Genomic DNA, 16,825 nt, shown 5'->3' on the forward strand with positions numbered 1-16,825 from the left:
GGCTACCAGCCACTTGACTGCCAGGTTGGCAGCTATGCTATTAGCTCACTGACCAATCCGATGCCAGTGGGATTGTGAAGTCAGCTGCTCTGTAGTCCCAGACACACGGCAAAGGCAACGTAGACAGGAAGGTCCCTGTAGGACCATTGCACTACACTCTCCCTGGGACTAGATAGTCACCCAGCACAGGAACCGGGGGGGCAAAGAACCAAGAGTCTCCCAACCCCGCAGAGGACAGATGGTACAGAAAAGATTAAGAGAACCCCATGCTAGGCAGGCAGCCCCTACAACAAAGGAGACAAGGACCTGAGGTCACTATGCACAGTCCAACCAGCCACACAAAGCAATGGCCAGAGGCAGCAGCCCAAGCTGCATTGGCACAGAGGTTCTACAAGGTAGCTACAGATGCAGGACAGCGGTGGGGACTCAAAGCAAGGACAACTTTGAAGTAGCAGAAGACAAGTCCAAGGCCAGGATCAGGAGGACTTCGAACAGGGGTAGGCAACCTATGGCACACATGCCAAAGGCAGCACACAAGCTGATTTTCAGTGGCACTCACACTGCCTGGGTCCTGGCCACTGGTCCGGGGTGCTCTGCATTTTAATTTAATTTTAAATAAAGCATTTCAAAAACCTTATTTACTTTACATACAACAATAGTTTAGTTATATATTATAGACTTATAGAAAGAGACCACCTACAAATGTTAAAATGTATTACTGGCACACAAAACCTTAAATTAGAGTGAATAAATGAAAACTGGGCACACCACTTCTGAAAGGTTGCCGACCCCTGACTTAGAATGGTCTACAGCATCAGCTGGCCTGACGTCGGGGAGTCAGAAGAAACGAGATACATGAGCAACACAGAAGGTGAACAGAATGTGCCCCCTGCATCCTCAGAATGAAGGCAGCAATAGGGTGAAAGACCATAAACAAGAAATGGGAGGCTGCTTACACAACCAGCACACTCGGAGGACCAATGCCTAACAGGCCAAAATGGGCTGTGGTAAAGGCCATATCCCTAGAGCAGGTGATATACTAGCAAGTCAGCAAATGCTTGTACAAAAGACACCACACAAAAAAGTCTGAAAGGAAAGATGGAGCAGCCTGCATGGAACTTGGAGGGAGTAGATTGGAGGCAGCACTGGAAGTCAGTCTGTGTGCACAGGGCTGGAGTGCTGTCTGCAGTTGCAGCGTCTCTGTAAATAGTTCTCTCAATAAAGAGCCATTTTAGTTTACAAGTATGGAGTCCTCATGTCCTCTCAGTCCTGCATGCTGGGTAACCACATGAGACTCCATACTTGTCAACTAAAACTCCGGTGCTCTAATTAGTTAATTCTGTGTGTTCCCTTGCTCCCTGCTCAAGGGGCCCTGGTGCTATAGCACTGGAGAGGGGGAAGGAACAGAGATGAGCCAAACCCTATTTCACAGGAGAAGAGCAGAGAGCAAAGTGACTCCTCTGACAGCCAAGGCAGAGAACAAGGAGAGAGTGCTCCACTCTCCCAGCTCTCTCCTGCTCGCCATTGCAGCTGGGCCAGGGCCTGTACTCTTGACTTGATATAAGCGAGGGTCTGTGTGTCCTAGAATCCAAGGGAAGTTGGGCAGAGCCATATCCCAGAGGAAATAAAATCAAACTCAGAAACCAATGGTAAAAATGTAATTTTAATATTAAAACCATTTCCCATTCCCAGTGACCCGAAAGCAGAAGACCCTAAAAATACAGCAGGTCGTTCCACTTCCAGCAGCATGGGCCCCTGAACGACAGCCAGGACTTACAGGTGAATAGTATATTCTCCGTGTATAAAACTGCATGTACAGTACAAACTGCCAGTGTGCAGACAAATTCAGAGGGCACGTTGCAATTACCGTAAATAGCCCCAAGACAGACCCTTCCTTCTATCGTATGGAATGGCCTGAATGGCATTAAAACATTCAGTGCTTTCCCACTGAAAAAACAGGGCACACTTCTTTTATGGCCATTATCCCTGGCTCCCTGAGAGATCTCAGCAAGCCCTTTCCCCTGATGGGCGCAGTGGGGGAAGGCGCACACGGTGTCCCCACCCAGCACTAACACAGTGGCAGATGGGAGTTCACCATGACCCAGTGCGCAGGCCCCAGCTGAAGGAGCTTTGCATTGGGCCAGGCCAGTACCCCCTGCAGCACAGTGGCTCCCAGGCTGAGATAATGGAGTGCAGCGACGGGTGTCTGCTACTGATTGTCCTTCCAGCTGCAGCCAAACCCAGCGCCGGGGCCCCTTCACACGCTGAGAGATGCCTGCGCCATTCTTCTAATCAGTTCGGTTAGGGCTGAGAGTTTTTCCTCCAGGGCCAAGTTCTTTTTCTCAGCATTTTTCTCCCTTTGCTCAGTCGCCTGCAGAGCTTTCACCAGCTGCGCGTTCTCCACGTACAGGTCTTTCAGCAACAGGTCACACTTCACGTTTCTGTCACGCTGGAAAGCAGGAGGAAGCAGCTTTAGGTTGATGGCCATTCCATGCAGCCCTGCACGAACTCCCCTAGGGGTCAGGCTCTAGGCCTCATCTTGTGTGGTAAAAATAATTGTTACAGAATCAGATGGTGCCACAATCTTCACCTGGACAATGGGGCAGGCTTTGATGCCAGGAGAGCGGCCCTCTGGTGCCCAGCTGATCTAACTGGAGCCTGATTTCTTATCCACCCTCTACTGAGCACAGAGAGGGTGCAGGGTGCTGTACAGAGACGCTCATAGCCCCGACTCAGCTGACATTCCAGACACTGCCCTGGGGCTCTCTCCCCAGCACTAAGCCCAGGCACTGGGGCTAGATAAGGGGAATGCAGGGAGATGAACTCCACCCCTCCAATCCAGAGCCAAGATGTGGGGCTATCCCCTATAGCACCTCCCCTCTGCAGCTTCTACTCCACTCTACGGGCAGGAGCAGAATACCCAGCCCCTGTGGGTTGGCTGGGCAGGGCACTGGAGAGTACGGAGTCTGCATCAGGGAAGAGCCTCTTCGCACATGGACTCGCCAGCCAAGCGAGGAGGGCTTTAAACGAGGTGACAAAAGCCCTACGTAAGTATAACAAAAGGTGCCTGTAACAGAGAACTAGATGTCGGAAGAAAATGGAACATTACACTGGAGTCATAGGAGCAACAAGAGGGGAAAAATCAGTGGGGGAATCTGCTCGACATCTTAGATGTCTATAAACAAATGCAAGGAGTATGGGAATAACAGGAAGAACAAGAAGTCTTAAGTCTATAGGCTAAATTATGACTTAATTGGTATCAAAGAGAGTATACTTATAAAATGTGCAGATCACACCAAGCTGGGAGAGGCTGCCAGCACTTCGGAGGACAGTACTGGAATTCACAATGACCTTGATAAATTTGATAATTGGTCAGATACCAACAAGATGAAATTCAGTAAAGACAAGTGCAAAGCACTGCACTTCAAAAGGAAAAATCAAATGCACAGCTACGAATGGAGGATAACTGGCTAGGTTGTAGTGCTGCTGAAAACAATCTGGGTTTTTTACAGTGGATCACAGTTTGAATACGAGTCAACAATGTGATCCAGCTGCAAAAAAGGCTAATATCATTCGGGGGGTGTATTAGCAAGAGCGCTGTATGTACGACACGGGAGGTAACTGTCCTGCTGCATTCGGCACTGGTGAGGCCTCAGCTGGAGCATGGTTACAAGTTCCTAACTGTATCAGATTCTGAACCAGAGCCCAGCCTGGACACATACGCCTGGTTCTTTACACAGGCTGGGCCTTTGGAACAGGTAATTATCAGACAATCATCCCTTTTCTCACGATGTAGCTTCAAAAGGCTGAGTTTTTCCATAACCGGAGATAGGGAATCTGTATTAAACTCTCCCTGGGTATTTCCCATGAAATCTATACCACACTTTTTGTCACTAAAAATCTATTCTTGTCAACACGATGTCATTATAATTCTTTGAACTTCCTGGCCTCACATCACATCTCCCGGCTAGAGAGGTTACATACAGCCCCACCCCCACAATATACATAAACTTTGCATAAGATACAATAAGGTTTTTCAAGGATATTGCAGGAAATTACCATGTCTATCACAATTAGTCCATCCCTTTTGGTACAGTAACTCCTCACTTAAAGTCGTCCAGGTTAACGCTGTTTCATTGTTACGTTGCTGGTCAATTAGGGAACATGCTCGTTTAAAGTTGTGCAATGCTCCCTTATAACATTGTTTGGCTGCCACCTGCTTTCTCCACTGCTTGCAGGAAGAGCAGCCCATTGGAGCTAGATGGTGGGGGCTTGGAACCAGGGTGGATCAACAGCCCCCCTATCAGCTCCCCACTCTCCTAAGTTGGCTATCAATTGATGGGCAGTTCAGCTGTCCCTCCCCCCACTGCCCTGTGCTGCTCCTGCCCTCTGCCTTGGTGCTGCTCCCAGGAGCCTCCTGCTTGCTGTGCAATCGGGAGGGGGGAAAGAGGGGTGCTAATGTCAGGGTATCCCCCTCCCTCGCTCCTTTACCCCATCAGGCCATCTCCACAGAGCGGCGGGGACAGGACACGGTTCAGGACGGAGGGAGCTTGCTGGCAGCAGCTGCTGTCTCAACTTGCTGATCTACTTAAAAAGTCAGTGTGCTTAAGAGTGGGGTGAGTGTACATAAAGGGGCAATGCCCATCTCTCTCTCTCACACAGTGTGTGTCTCCATCTCTCTCTGCCATGCTGTCTCCCCTCCCTCCATTCGTGCTGCCTTGTAGCGTGTGAGGCTACGTTAACAAAAATGTGTTAATCCTTGAGGGCTCAGCTGAGTGCTAGTTCATCATTTAGCAGTAAGGCATTCCCTGGGAAATATCCCACCCTCTGACTTCACCACCTCAACCAAGTTTTACAATCATCATTGCTGTGTACAGTATTAAATTGTTTAAAAACGTATACTATGTGTATGTGTGTGTGTATATTTGTGTATGTATAAAATATAGTCTTTTGTCTGGTGAAAAAAAAATTCCCTGGAACCTAACCCCCCCATTTACATTAATTCTTATGGGGAAATTGGATTTACTTAACATCGTTTTGCTTAAAGTAGCATTTTTCAGGAACATTACTACAACGTTAAGCAAGGAGTTACTGTATTCTACAATAGGCACCCAGTTCCAGATCACCTATAAATTAGTAAAAGTAACCTGAAACAAGGTCACAAACAAATCCTCCCATCCCTTTGAAGGTAACAGAAAATAAGAATGGAAAGAGTGGCAATATAATTAAAATATATCAACATATGTTGAGTGTACAGTACAGACAATAGCGACATTATTCTCCAACATATGAGTCTAATTCACATTAGTGTTGATGGGAATTATGCATATGTCACAAGAAAACTACTAAAAACTTGGAAGAAGAACTAAGCAGATGCTACAGTTATTTTAAGTGCTTAGCACCTACATAGTACATTGCAAACACTTAATAATTGCACCCAAGGGTGGTTGCAACAATGAACTTTTGGGATCGAAACCAGGCATGGGGATTAGCATTTAAAGGTTGTTTACTTTCCTTTAGCTCATCTTGTGCAACACAGATCTTGTTTATACACCAGAACTGCTCCAGTGTGAAATGACAGTCTTAAATTCTAGGAACATCTTTGCTCCAGCATTCCCTAGGATAACCCTTTACACATTTTTCTCCACGCCATTACCACTTATGAAATCAAATATCACATGTAACAGGATTTGTTTAAGATGATTTTGCAGAATAGCTTTGGTTTTTTTTCTGGTACTGCTATGCTGAAAGAGCCAGAGTCTCTTCACAATTTTTGGCTACATTCTGCAAATTCTGAGCTTCCATTTAAAAAAAACCAAAAGCATCTTTTTTCTGTTGTGAAATCATAGAAATGTAGGGCTGGAAGGGACCTTGGAAGGGCATCAAGTCCAGCCCCCTGAGCTGAAGCAGGACCAAGTAAACCCCCAGACCAATCCCATTCTTAAACACCTCCAGTGATGGGGAATCCACAGCCTCCCCTGGAAGCCTGTTCCAGAGCTTAACTACCCTGAGAGTTAGAAAGTTTTTCCTATATGTCACCTAAATCTGCCTTGCTGCAGATCAAGCCCGTTTCCTCTTATCCTTCCTTCGGAGAACATGGAGAACAATTGATCACAGTTCTTTTATAACAGCCCTTCACATATTTGAAGACTTACCCAATCCTGCCTCAAGCTTTTTTTTCCTCGAGACTAAAACATGCCCAGTGTTTTTAAATCTTTCCTCGTAGGTCAGGTTTTCTAAGTCCTTATCATTTTTCTTGCTCTACACCAGACTCTCCAGTTTGTCCACATCTTTCCTAAAGTGTGGCACCAGAACTGGATACAGTACTCCAGATGAGGCCTCATCAGCGCTGAGTACAGCAAGACAGTTACCTCCCCTGTCTTACATACAGCACTCTGATACACCACCAAATATTAGCCTTTTTTGTAATTGCATCACATTGTTGATTCATATTCAAGTTGTGATCCACTATAACCTCAGATACTTTTCAGCGCTATTACCACCTACCCAGTTATCCCCCATTGTGTAGTTGATTTTTCCTTCCTAAGTGTAATATTAAACATTTATCTTTACAGAATTTAATCTTGTTGATTTCAAATCAATTCCCCAATTTGTCAAGATCATTTTGAATTCTAATCCTGTGCTCCCAAATCCTTGCAATCCCACCCAGCTTGATGTCATCCACAAATTTTATAAGCACACTCTCCACTCCATTATCCAAGTCATTAATGAAAATACTGACTAGCAATTGACCCATGACTGACTACTGCAGGACCCCACAAGATATGCCCTCCCAGTTTGACAGCAACCCATTTACTCGTTTCCCTACATGCTTTCAAACAGTTGTGCACCCACCTTATGTTTTCTAGATTAAATGATCATTTCCCTAGTTTGTTTATGAGAACGTCATGTGGGACTGTGTCAAAAACCTTACCAAAACCAAGACCTCTCACATCTACTGGCTTCCCCCTATCTACTAGGCCAGTAATGTGTCAAAGAAGGAAACTGGGTTGGTTTGACATGATTTGTTTTTGACAAATCCATGCTGGTTGTTCCTCAAAACCAACCCTATTATCCTTTCGGTGCTTACAAACTGAATGTTTAATAATTTGTTCCGGTATCTTTCCAGATACTGAAGTTAGGCTGACTGGTCTATAATTCCCGGGGGGCCTCTTTACTCCCCTTTTTAAAGATAGGTACTATGTTTGCCCTTCTCCACTCTTTTGGGACCTCACTATCCCCCATGAGTTCTCAAAGATAACTGCTAGCTATTTTGAGACTGCTTCAGCTAGTTCCTTAAATATCCTAGCATGAATTTGATCAGGACCGCTGACTTGAATACATCAAACTTAGCTAAATATTCTTCAACTTCTTCTCTCCCTGTTTTGGCTTGTGTTCCTTCTCCCTCGTTAATATTAATTGTGTTGAGTATCTGTTAACCTTTTTAGTGAAGGCTGAAGCAAAATAGGCATTAAACACCTCAGCCTTCTTGATGTCCTTGGCTCTCCCTCCACCCACTAAGTAGAGGGCCTACACTTTAAGCCCAACTCTGATGGCTGGAATGGAGAATGTACTTTCTTCTCCAGTAAGATACCCTCCCTTCCGCCGCCCCTGCAAAGTTATCAGTACTCCAGCTTCCATTTGAGCCCTTACAAACCCATCAATAGCTCCAGTGACTGTCTCTGCTGATGTTCACATCTTTCATAAACAGCAGCAGAATGAAACTGACATGATTCTAAGCTTTGCTACTGCCCAAATCAGCTGTGAAATTAACCAGAACATTTTATTTTAACTCTGCTGGGGCTCAGGAAAGCTCTGAGCAACATTAGCACTGGATAGCTGTCTGTCACAAGCTTTAGCAAACAACACCGCTTCTATTCATGTTTGGAAAGTTTTTTTCAACTATAAGGACCAGAAGTTTACGGAAGAGGACTTGGATTTGTTTCTAAGTGAAAGCTAGTTCTGCAGATAATGGCGGCTTAGGCTCCCCTTCCTTCAGGGAGGAAAAAAGTTTCCTACTCACAACTTGCATGTGGATTTTTCAAACTCTGTTACAGATCTTACATACTTGATGAAGAGTTAGGGATTGTTTACATGAGGAAGTTGCTCCACAATAAGGCAGGGTGTATTTAGAGTGCTATAGCTATTCTGGAATGACTCCCCATGTGGAGATTTATTCTGGAATAAGAGTGTCCACACAAGGAGTTATTCTAGAACAGTTATTCCGGTAAATTTTCCCCTTATAAATCCAAATTTCACCAAAACAAAATGTCGCTGAAATTATCCCTGTTTAGTTTAATCACAAATTTTTAGAAGAGTTTGAGAAAAATTAAACAAGAAAATAGGTCAGTAACACTTTGGTGAAGATTCACTGATATGAAAGTTAGAAGGAACCTTAAGGGAGAAAGGGCATATCTGAATCTCAGCCTTATCAGCACTCATCACGCCTCCAGATACAGGTGCAGGTGACCATATTTGGGAAGTATTACTCCTGGGGGGAATTCTGTGCCAACAAAAATTTAAATTCTGTGCACGATATTTTAAAATTCAGCAAAGTTCTGCAAATTTTATTTGTCAAAATAACACTACATAATCACACGTTTCATTTTTTTTTCCAATTTGTTTACTCTGTATTTGACAGCACTGTGTATAGTCAGTGGCACTGCTTTGTTGATGGTCATTTGCACTTTCTGTCCTATACACTAACCTGACAACACTACTCATGCCCTGTTCTGGAAAGAGCTCGTGTGTGTGTTCTTCCCCTGGGCTCAGCAAGAGGGTGTTTCCTAGCAGCAGCAGCAAAGCTGACACTGAAGAGGCAAAAGGCAAGCATGTTAAAAAGAAGGGGGAGAGGGCGAGGCCCACGCCTGTTTAGTGATATTGCTTTTAGGCCCACCCAAAAGACCCTTACAAACACAGGAGAGGGAACTAGAAAAGCCTTTCCTTTTTTTAGTATTAGAAAATTTAGAAGTATTATCAGAAAAATTAATTTTAAATTAGTCTGCTCCAAAAAATTCAAGTTGCTAATGTCATTTTAAATACTCAAATTTACTGTCAAATACAAAGCTTTGAAAAAGAAAATCAGAGGGTAGTACAAAACTAAATTGTCTAAATTTTGACCAAATGCCCACTGATACCTGTTTCCCAAATATCATTCATTAGAAAGAGAACTGGGAGTGAGGGGTGGATGAGGAACCCTCTTTCCGCCTTCCAATTATGATAAGTGCAATAATAGGATGTGATATCTCGCTCAAATGTCCCTCATTTCAATCCCAAAGTTATCTATGTTCACACAAATGTGGTGTCCATTCACTATTAGAATGTATCTACATCAGAAATAATCATGAAACAGAAGCTAAACACAGTTATTTACACTGAAGGACTGCATCCCACAGGGTATAAGTCTCCTTTACGAACAATTTTTTGTATTCTTCATTCTGGGTGTCTCTCACACATTGTTCCCCACATTGGAGAAACATGGGAGGAGAGAAGAGAGGAAAGGCAATTGTTAAAATCTTTCAGCAGTTTGACAGACAATTTTGGTTGGGGCAGCGGAGGAGAGGATTGTAGCATTTTTTAAATCTTATTTTTTAAATTAACATTTGATAATATTAAGTTAAAGGCCTTCCTATTAGCCCACAATATGATTATTACCCAAGTGAAATTCCTCAGCCATTTATTAAGCCCAGGTTCTGGTTATTAACTCAGACAGGAAGCACTTTGAAATTATCATTCTAATAAAAACAAAATAAAGGAACAACAGCAAAGGATTTGACAAGAGAATCAAGTGACCATTTTTAAGAGTAGAACATTTATTTGATCAATGATGCTAAAATTAAGTGGTGCTTTTGCTTAACACTTATAAAATTGTTTCTAATCTCCAATAAAATTTGGATTCAGAAGAATCAAGTCCACTTTTTGGAAGTTTATAGTGATATTGCTTTACCAGTGTTATTTACATTTTTAAAGGGGTGGGGGCAAAGATGGTTTTGTAACATACCAATCTTCAGCAGGCTTGAAGATCCTGCTTTTAAACCAGCCAGCACTGGAAGTAGTTTAGATCTTAAAGATAAATTACAAGACCTTTTGTAGGTAGATCGATACCAAGAACTTAGCTCATGCTGCAATGGTATAGCCTACACTTGAATGTTCCAATGCTATATTTAATAATGATGGCTACTGTTTTCAAAATCATTCACTAATTTTTTGTGCCTGAACTGAGAAGAAACTGATTGATTTTCAGAGGTGCTGAAAGTTTCTCAAGGTAGGAACACAGGAATTGGAGGTCCATAAGATTAGTGAACATTTCTGAAAATGTGACTATATAATATTTACAGTTTTAGTATTACCATATACCAGACAAAGAATTCAAGCATTGATTAAATACACTTATTTCTTACCTTCTGAAAAGCAACATCTACATTACCACTAAAAAAGTCACATCAACTACAATATACATTAACCAAACCACACAAATCTTATCCAAATGTACACAACCATTTTCAAATGTATATTCATAATATGTTACAACAAAATAGCTAAACAAACAGGTGTTTGTGCACTTCAGTATGATTCTCCGTTCTGGGATGTATGAACGCTGGGTGGCAGCATGAACTGAAACAGAGGGACAGAAAGGTTACTAGAGTGATTTAACATATTGATTGATGGTGGTAGGCTACTCCTTGTAGATTAGTACTGTATTCTGCAAACATTACCTACATTTATGATTACTTTGCTGTTTAGTGCTTATGTTGCTCTGAAGAGGTGCACTTGAGCCACCTTAATTAAGTTAAAATGCAGTAAATCCTGTTGGGAAGCCCAGGCTAATGCTGTGCTACTACTTTAAAGTCACCATTCACTAGCACTGTAATAAACACAACTGGCATTACTTTCACAGCATAGTGCATTCCAGAATCATAGGATCAGCCACATGATCGACTTTTGCTGCAGAGCTGAGCAACAGTCTAAGCTATTATTTTAAAAGTAAATATCTTTTGTGTTTATGCAGGAAAGGTTAAAAGCATTAACTTAGTCTAACAGATGTGTTGTTTCCCTGAGTCTGCAGACTAAGGGCTTGTCTACACTACAAAATTAAGTTGACTTTATCTAATTTGAACTCAAGCCTCCCAATCAAGTCGATTGTGCGTGACCACACCATGCTCATTGTCTCGATGGAGTGTGTCCTCACTAGCAGCGCCTGTATCAATGCACAAAGCAGTGAATCATGGATAGCTATTCTAAAGTGCAACTTGCCGCAGTGTGTTTTGGGAAGTTTGTGCAATGCCTCATAGGACCAAAACATTGTCGCAGGGGAGAATGGGAACACTGCGTCAGCATCCCATGATGCACAGTCCTCTCTCCCTCATATCAATGGCAAACCCCCCATTGGTTTTCGTGCCTTAAAACCCTGTGCATACACCATAACCCCAGAAGCATGGAGCCTGCTCAGTTGTGCACTCTTGTTGTGACCATCTCAAACACCTCACACCTTCTCCTGCAGTATTTCCAGAACCAAAGTAGGGTCCGCCCCACGGAACATAGCAATGTCCTGCAAGCAGCCCTGCTGCAGCCATTGAAAAAAACAATTCAGAGTTGCCGCTGGCAGTCACAGAGCAGCTGTACTCGGTTGAGCACCATTTCTGGTCCTGTGAAACAAGCACTGACTGGTGGGACCGCACTGTTTTGCGGGTATGGGATATGAGCAGTGGCTTCAGAACTTTCGAATGCAGAAGGCTGCCTTCCAGGAACTTTGTTCAGAGCTTTCCCCTGCCCTGCAGTTCAGCAACCCAAAAATGAGAGCTGCTCTGACAGTGGAGAAGCGAGTGGCGATCGCTATTTGGAAGCTTGCAACACCAGACAGTTACCGGTCAGTGGGGAATCAATTTGGAGTAGGTAAATCAGCCATGGGCACTGCTGTGCTCCAAGTGTGCAGGGCCATTAATTGACTTCTGCTATGAAGGATAGTGAGTCTGGGAAACGTGCAGGACATAGTGGATGGTTTTGCCACAATGGGGTTCCCTAACTGCAGTGGGAGATAGATGGCACACATATGCCTATTTAGCACCAGACCACCTTGCCAAAGAGTGCATAAACCAAAAGGGATACTTTTCAATGGTGTTGCAAGCACTGGTGGATCACAGAGGGCATTTCACCAACATCAACGTAAGATGGTCGGGAAAGGTTCATGACGTGCACATCTTTAGGAACTCAGGTCTGTTCAAAAAGCTTCAATCCTGGACTTCCCTTCCAGGCCACAAAACAAACACTGATGATGTTGAGGTGCCTGTAGTTATCCTGGGGGACCCAACCTACCCCTTGCTCCCATATCTTATGAAGCCATACACTGGCCATCTGAACAACAGTAAGGAACGGTTCAACAATAGGCTCAGCAAGTGCAGAATGCTGGTTGAATGCACCTTTGGTCATTTAAAAGGGCGCTGGAGAAATTTACTAACAAGGTTGGACCTTAGAATAGAACATCCCCATGGTTATAGCTGCCAGCTGTGTGCTCCATAATATCTGTGGGGAAAAAGGGGGGAAATTTTCTACAGGGGTGGGCGGTTGAGGCAGATCGCATGGCAGCCACTTTTGAGCAGCCAGACACCCGGGCAATAAGAAGGGCACTGCGTATCCACGAGGCTTTGAAAAGCCATTTCAATAATGAGTCTCAGTAATGTGAGCTGCTTGTCTGCCCTGTGCTTTCCCAAAGCTTCACCTGGCTTGTATCGCTGTCCCTGTAAAGCCAGCCCACGCCCAAGCCCACTGCTTCTATTCAATAAATAACATTTATTTCTTGAATCCATTTACTTTATTTAACAGACATAAGTAAAGAGGGAGAACAGAAACAAAAGTTAGCTTTGGGGAAAAGGGGTTATGAAGTTGGAACAGGAGAAACATTCTCAGCTGTGTAACATAACACCACATTCTAGACCATCAAAGGTCTGTGAACAGGCGCCTTCTGTTCCTTGCACCCTACCCCCAAGTTAAGAGAAAAAGATAATGGAATTTTCACCCACGCCTCTTGGAACGCTTGGGAGAAGGTGATTCCGCGCCAGATGATGCTGGCAGGCTGTCCACCAGGGTCTGCAGAGGGACTCTACCCTTCTGCTTCTGTTCCTGCAGTTCAACCAGATGCCTCAACATGTCTGATTGGTCCCTCATAATCTGAAGCATCTCATCCTGCGCCGCACACTCATGCTCATGGGAAGCTTGTCTGCTCTCCGTGTCTATGTCTAACTTCTCAGACAGTGAAATCCTCCACACTCTCAGTTCTGTCTCAGCTGTCCCAAAGGCGCTCATTATCTAGGTGAACATGTCCTCCCGCGTTCTCTTTCTCCTCCATCTAATCAGCAAAAATCTGCTTTCACGTGTTGATGACATGACGAAGGACACATTTCCAGCTGTCAGTCATGGGAAAAAAGAAAGGGACCATTGTACATGCATAAAATGTTTCCATTGCAAGGCCATTTTCATAAAATAACCCTTTATTACAGTAGGTGCAAGCCATAATCAGAACCATTCACTGTGCTGTTTTGCTGTTCCAGCAGTGGTGAGTAGAACGGGCATGTGTGAGGTTCAGCACCAGAATGAATGTGTCCCTCATGTAGCCCTTCTCCCCCATTCCACGAGTGATCTTGGCATAGATGTCAGCGTTTCTTCTGCTGGATCAGAGCTCTGCCTGCAGAGACTCTTCTCCCCACACAGCGATGAGATCCACCACCTCCTATGCACACCAGGCTGGAACACATTTGGGGTGTGTAGTCTCCATGATCAGCTGTGCTCAAGCTAGCACGCTCCCAATGCTGATCAAACAGGAAATGGGAAATCAAAAATTCCCAGGGCTTTAGCAGGGCAGGGCCTGTTTCCTGTGTACCTGGCTGCAGCGCAGCAGAGTTGAAAATGATCTCCAGAGCGGTCACAGATGAGCATTGTGGGACACCACCTAGAGGCCAATTAAGTCGAATTACACAATGCTGCATCTGCACTACTTCGCAGTCGACCCATGAAAATCGAATTGAGCGCTGTGCCTCTTGCAGAGGTCGATTACAGAAGTTGACATTAGAGGCGATTTAGGCCAGCGTAAAGGACCCAGTAGTGTAGACACATACATTAACAGGTCAACTTAAGGCGGCTTCCTTCAACCTAATTCTGGAGCGTAGACCAGGCCTAAGACAATAATTCTGAGAAATACAGACATCCCCATTCTCCTCCAAAATCATACTGACTCTGAAATCTATCACTAACATTTTGGTGGTCATTAGCTATTTCACTGATGACCACTTAATCAGGAACATGCTGCTAATATGCTTATCCCACAATCCCAAACTGTCTGACACACCTTCCCAGACTCCAGAAACCCTAAATGTTCCCCATCCAGCTGCCAAAACTTGAAGTTTCTTTCAACATCCCTCTCCAAAACAACTTATATAAATTAATCTGTATAGTATAAACATTAAGGTACATTGAAAACTTGAGAGCCCAGAGAAAATGAGTATCAATTAACAATACTGTATTATTTAATAGGTAATGCAATAAAAATATTTTGTTTTAAATCTCCCAGATGTTGCCACAAAATGTCCTGTTTTAGAGAGTCATCAAAACGAGACTTGCTGGAATTGACCTGTCATTTATTTAAGACTTGTTTTTAAAGTAATCTGTTCAGACATAGATTAGATTTGAAAATTGTTACACAAATAGAACACTAAGGGAAGCTGATCAACTGTGCAGTTATTCAATCTGAAACAAGATCAAATGAATGCCATCCTCCATTATCAAATACTTGTGCTAATGTACCACAGTTTTGACAGCACATCCACCTGCTAGCTGTAGGTCATAAATTTAAGCATAAATGCTACCAATGAGTATTTTCTCTTTTAAGACATCTTTCATTGGCAGTGTTCAAGCCAAAATTTGCACAGAAACAGCACAAAAGCTTGCCTCAGTACAGAGAAATGACTAAACAAAAATAACTTTAAAATAGATGAATGAAAAATGTATGTGGTAATTAAGCAATAGAAGAAAAGGATAATCTGTAGGTTTCTAATAGGCACTCAAAGTTTTACACTGTATTTATGAAGGATAAAAACACCATCTGGCTGCAGCAACCCAAACCACAAAGCTCTTGCCTCAATTATAAAATATCTTTGGGCATTTACATAAGAAACTGAAGGCAAAAGATACATCAATAAGGTTCTCATTTATAAGTGTATTGCCTATTACAGGATAGCATTGTATTTCACCCCTTTTGGGGGATCAGGAAGATCTGTTTTTCACAGAAATAATACCAAAACTCATGTCACAGTTGTATTTTTCCACATGGATTGTGTGTAAGTATTCCTTTGGGAAGGATTAATCCTAACTGGTTTATAAGAAGAATTTTCTTTCACTCCCAGAACTCAAAAATAGCACAAAGCCTTTCCCCCCCATGATCCCCTAAATGTGATTCAGTTGTTGAAAAACTATTCACTTTCTCAAGGAGGTCTGGGTTTCTTCCAACAGATCTCCATGCTCCGAGCCCTGCAGGCCTTTGCTTTTGTGATGAGACTACCAGCGAGGGTGTGACCACTAATGGCTGTTGTGAGACGCGAAAACCTGCCTCCACACGAACGGGGCAGCCCAAAGGGCACTGGGACACAAAGCAGCAACACCCCTTCAGTCGCTGCTGGCCTGAGTCAGCCTCGGCGCTGTGCTTTACAGGCACCGCCGCGATAAGCAGAGTCAGGTGATTTATAAACGAACCCGGGGGTGAAACGTCCCCGCGCTGCCAGCACCCCCAGCCGCTCCCCGGGAACCGCCCCACCCCTCCCGTCTGCTCTCCCGGGGTGCAGGCGCCCCAGACCCCGGGCTCCCCGGCGGCACTGCCTGGGGACGGGGGCCTGGCACCGGCCCTGAAGCGGGGAAGTAGGGTGACCAGATGTCCCGATTTTGGGGTTTTTTTCTTACAGAGGCGCCTATTACCGCCCACCCCCTCCCGGTTGTTCACACTTGCTGTCCGGTCGCCCTACGGGAGCCGCACTGGGCTGGGGCTCACTGGCCGGGACCCGCCGCCGCCGGCCCCCGGGGGGCGAGACCCGTCCCGGGCAGGGGATGCGGGGCTCGGCTCAGGCTCGCCGGGGGCGGGGCTCGAGCCAGGCTCGCCCGGCCGGGACGCTGCGCCGCCCTCACCTGCCGAGCGGCCGCTTCATGGCCGGCTCGCCGTGGGGCCGGGCGCCGGCCAGGCGCAGGCTGTGCCTCAGGCTGCAGCCCGGCTCGGGCGGGCCGGCGGGGCGCTCATGCTCCAGCGTCACGGACTCGTTCCGCTTTCTCATCCCGCGGCGGCTCGGCCCGTCTCTCGCCCGCAGCACCGGGGGAGGCGGCTCCTGTCACCGCGCTCAGGCCCGGCCCTTCCCTACATCGCACCGGCGGCGGCGAGACCGCGACCCGCCCCGCCCCCGCCAATCAGAGGCGGTGGCGAGACCACGTGACTGCATGACTCGCCGCTAGGGTGGGCCCAGCTTCTCCTGCCCACACCAAAGATGGCTAGCGAGCCCCTGGCGGCCATCTTGAGTGCGGGCAAGCGGGCACTGGCCCACGGCGGCCATCTTGAGTGCGGGCAAGCGGGCACAGGCCCACGGCGGCCATCTTGAGTGCGGGCAGCGGGCACAGGCCCACGGCGGCACCTGTGGGGGGCGGTATCCGGGCCTCTGCAGGCAGCGCCAGGGAAGCTCCCTTCCAGGGTCTGGGCACCCCTGTGCTGCTCAGGCGGAGGTCACTGGACACGTGGGGCAACGCAGGCAGCTCTTCCATCCCAACCACTACGTCCACGTGGAGAAAGCTGCCCAACCTG

The 16,825-nt window shown here is 45.5% G+C and overlaps 1 protein-coding gene across 1 annotated transcript in view; it reads right to left on the reverse strand.

Moving 5' to 3' along the window:
- Nucleotides 1–16,410, reverse strand: part of ABHD12 (abhydrolase domain containing 12, lysophospholipase) — an 80,446-nt gene extending 64,036 nt beyond the window's left edge. The window contains exon 1 of the mRNA XM_045009029.1: nucleotides 16,165–16,410. Coding sequence (XP_044864964.1) covers nucleotides 16,165–16,307 — 143 coding nt within the window. The 5' untranslated portion in view covers nucleotides 16,308–16,410. The remainder of the gene's footprint in view (nucleotides 1–16,164) is intronic.
- Between the last annotated feature and the right edge of the window lie 415 nt (nucleotides 16,411–16,825).

Source organism: Mauremys mutica, chromosome 3, assembly GCF_020497125.1.
Source record: "Mauremys mutica isolate MM-2020 ecotype Southern chromosome 3, ASM2049712v1, whole genome shotgun sequence".
NCBI lineage: Eukaryota > Metazoa > Chordata > Testudines > Geoemydidae > Mauremys > Mauremys mutica.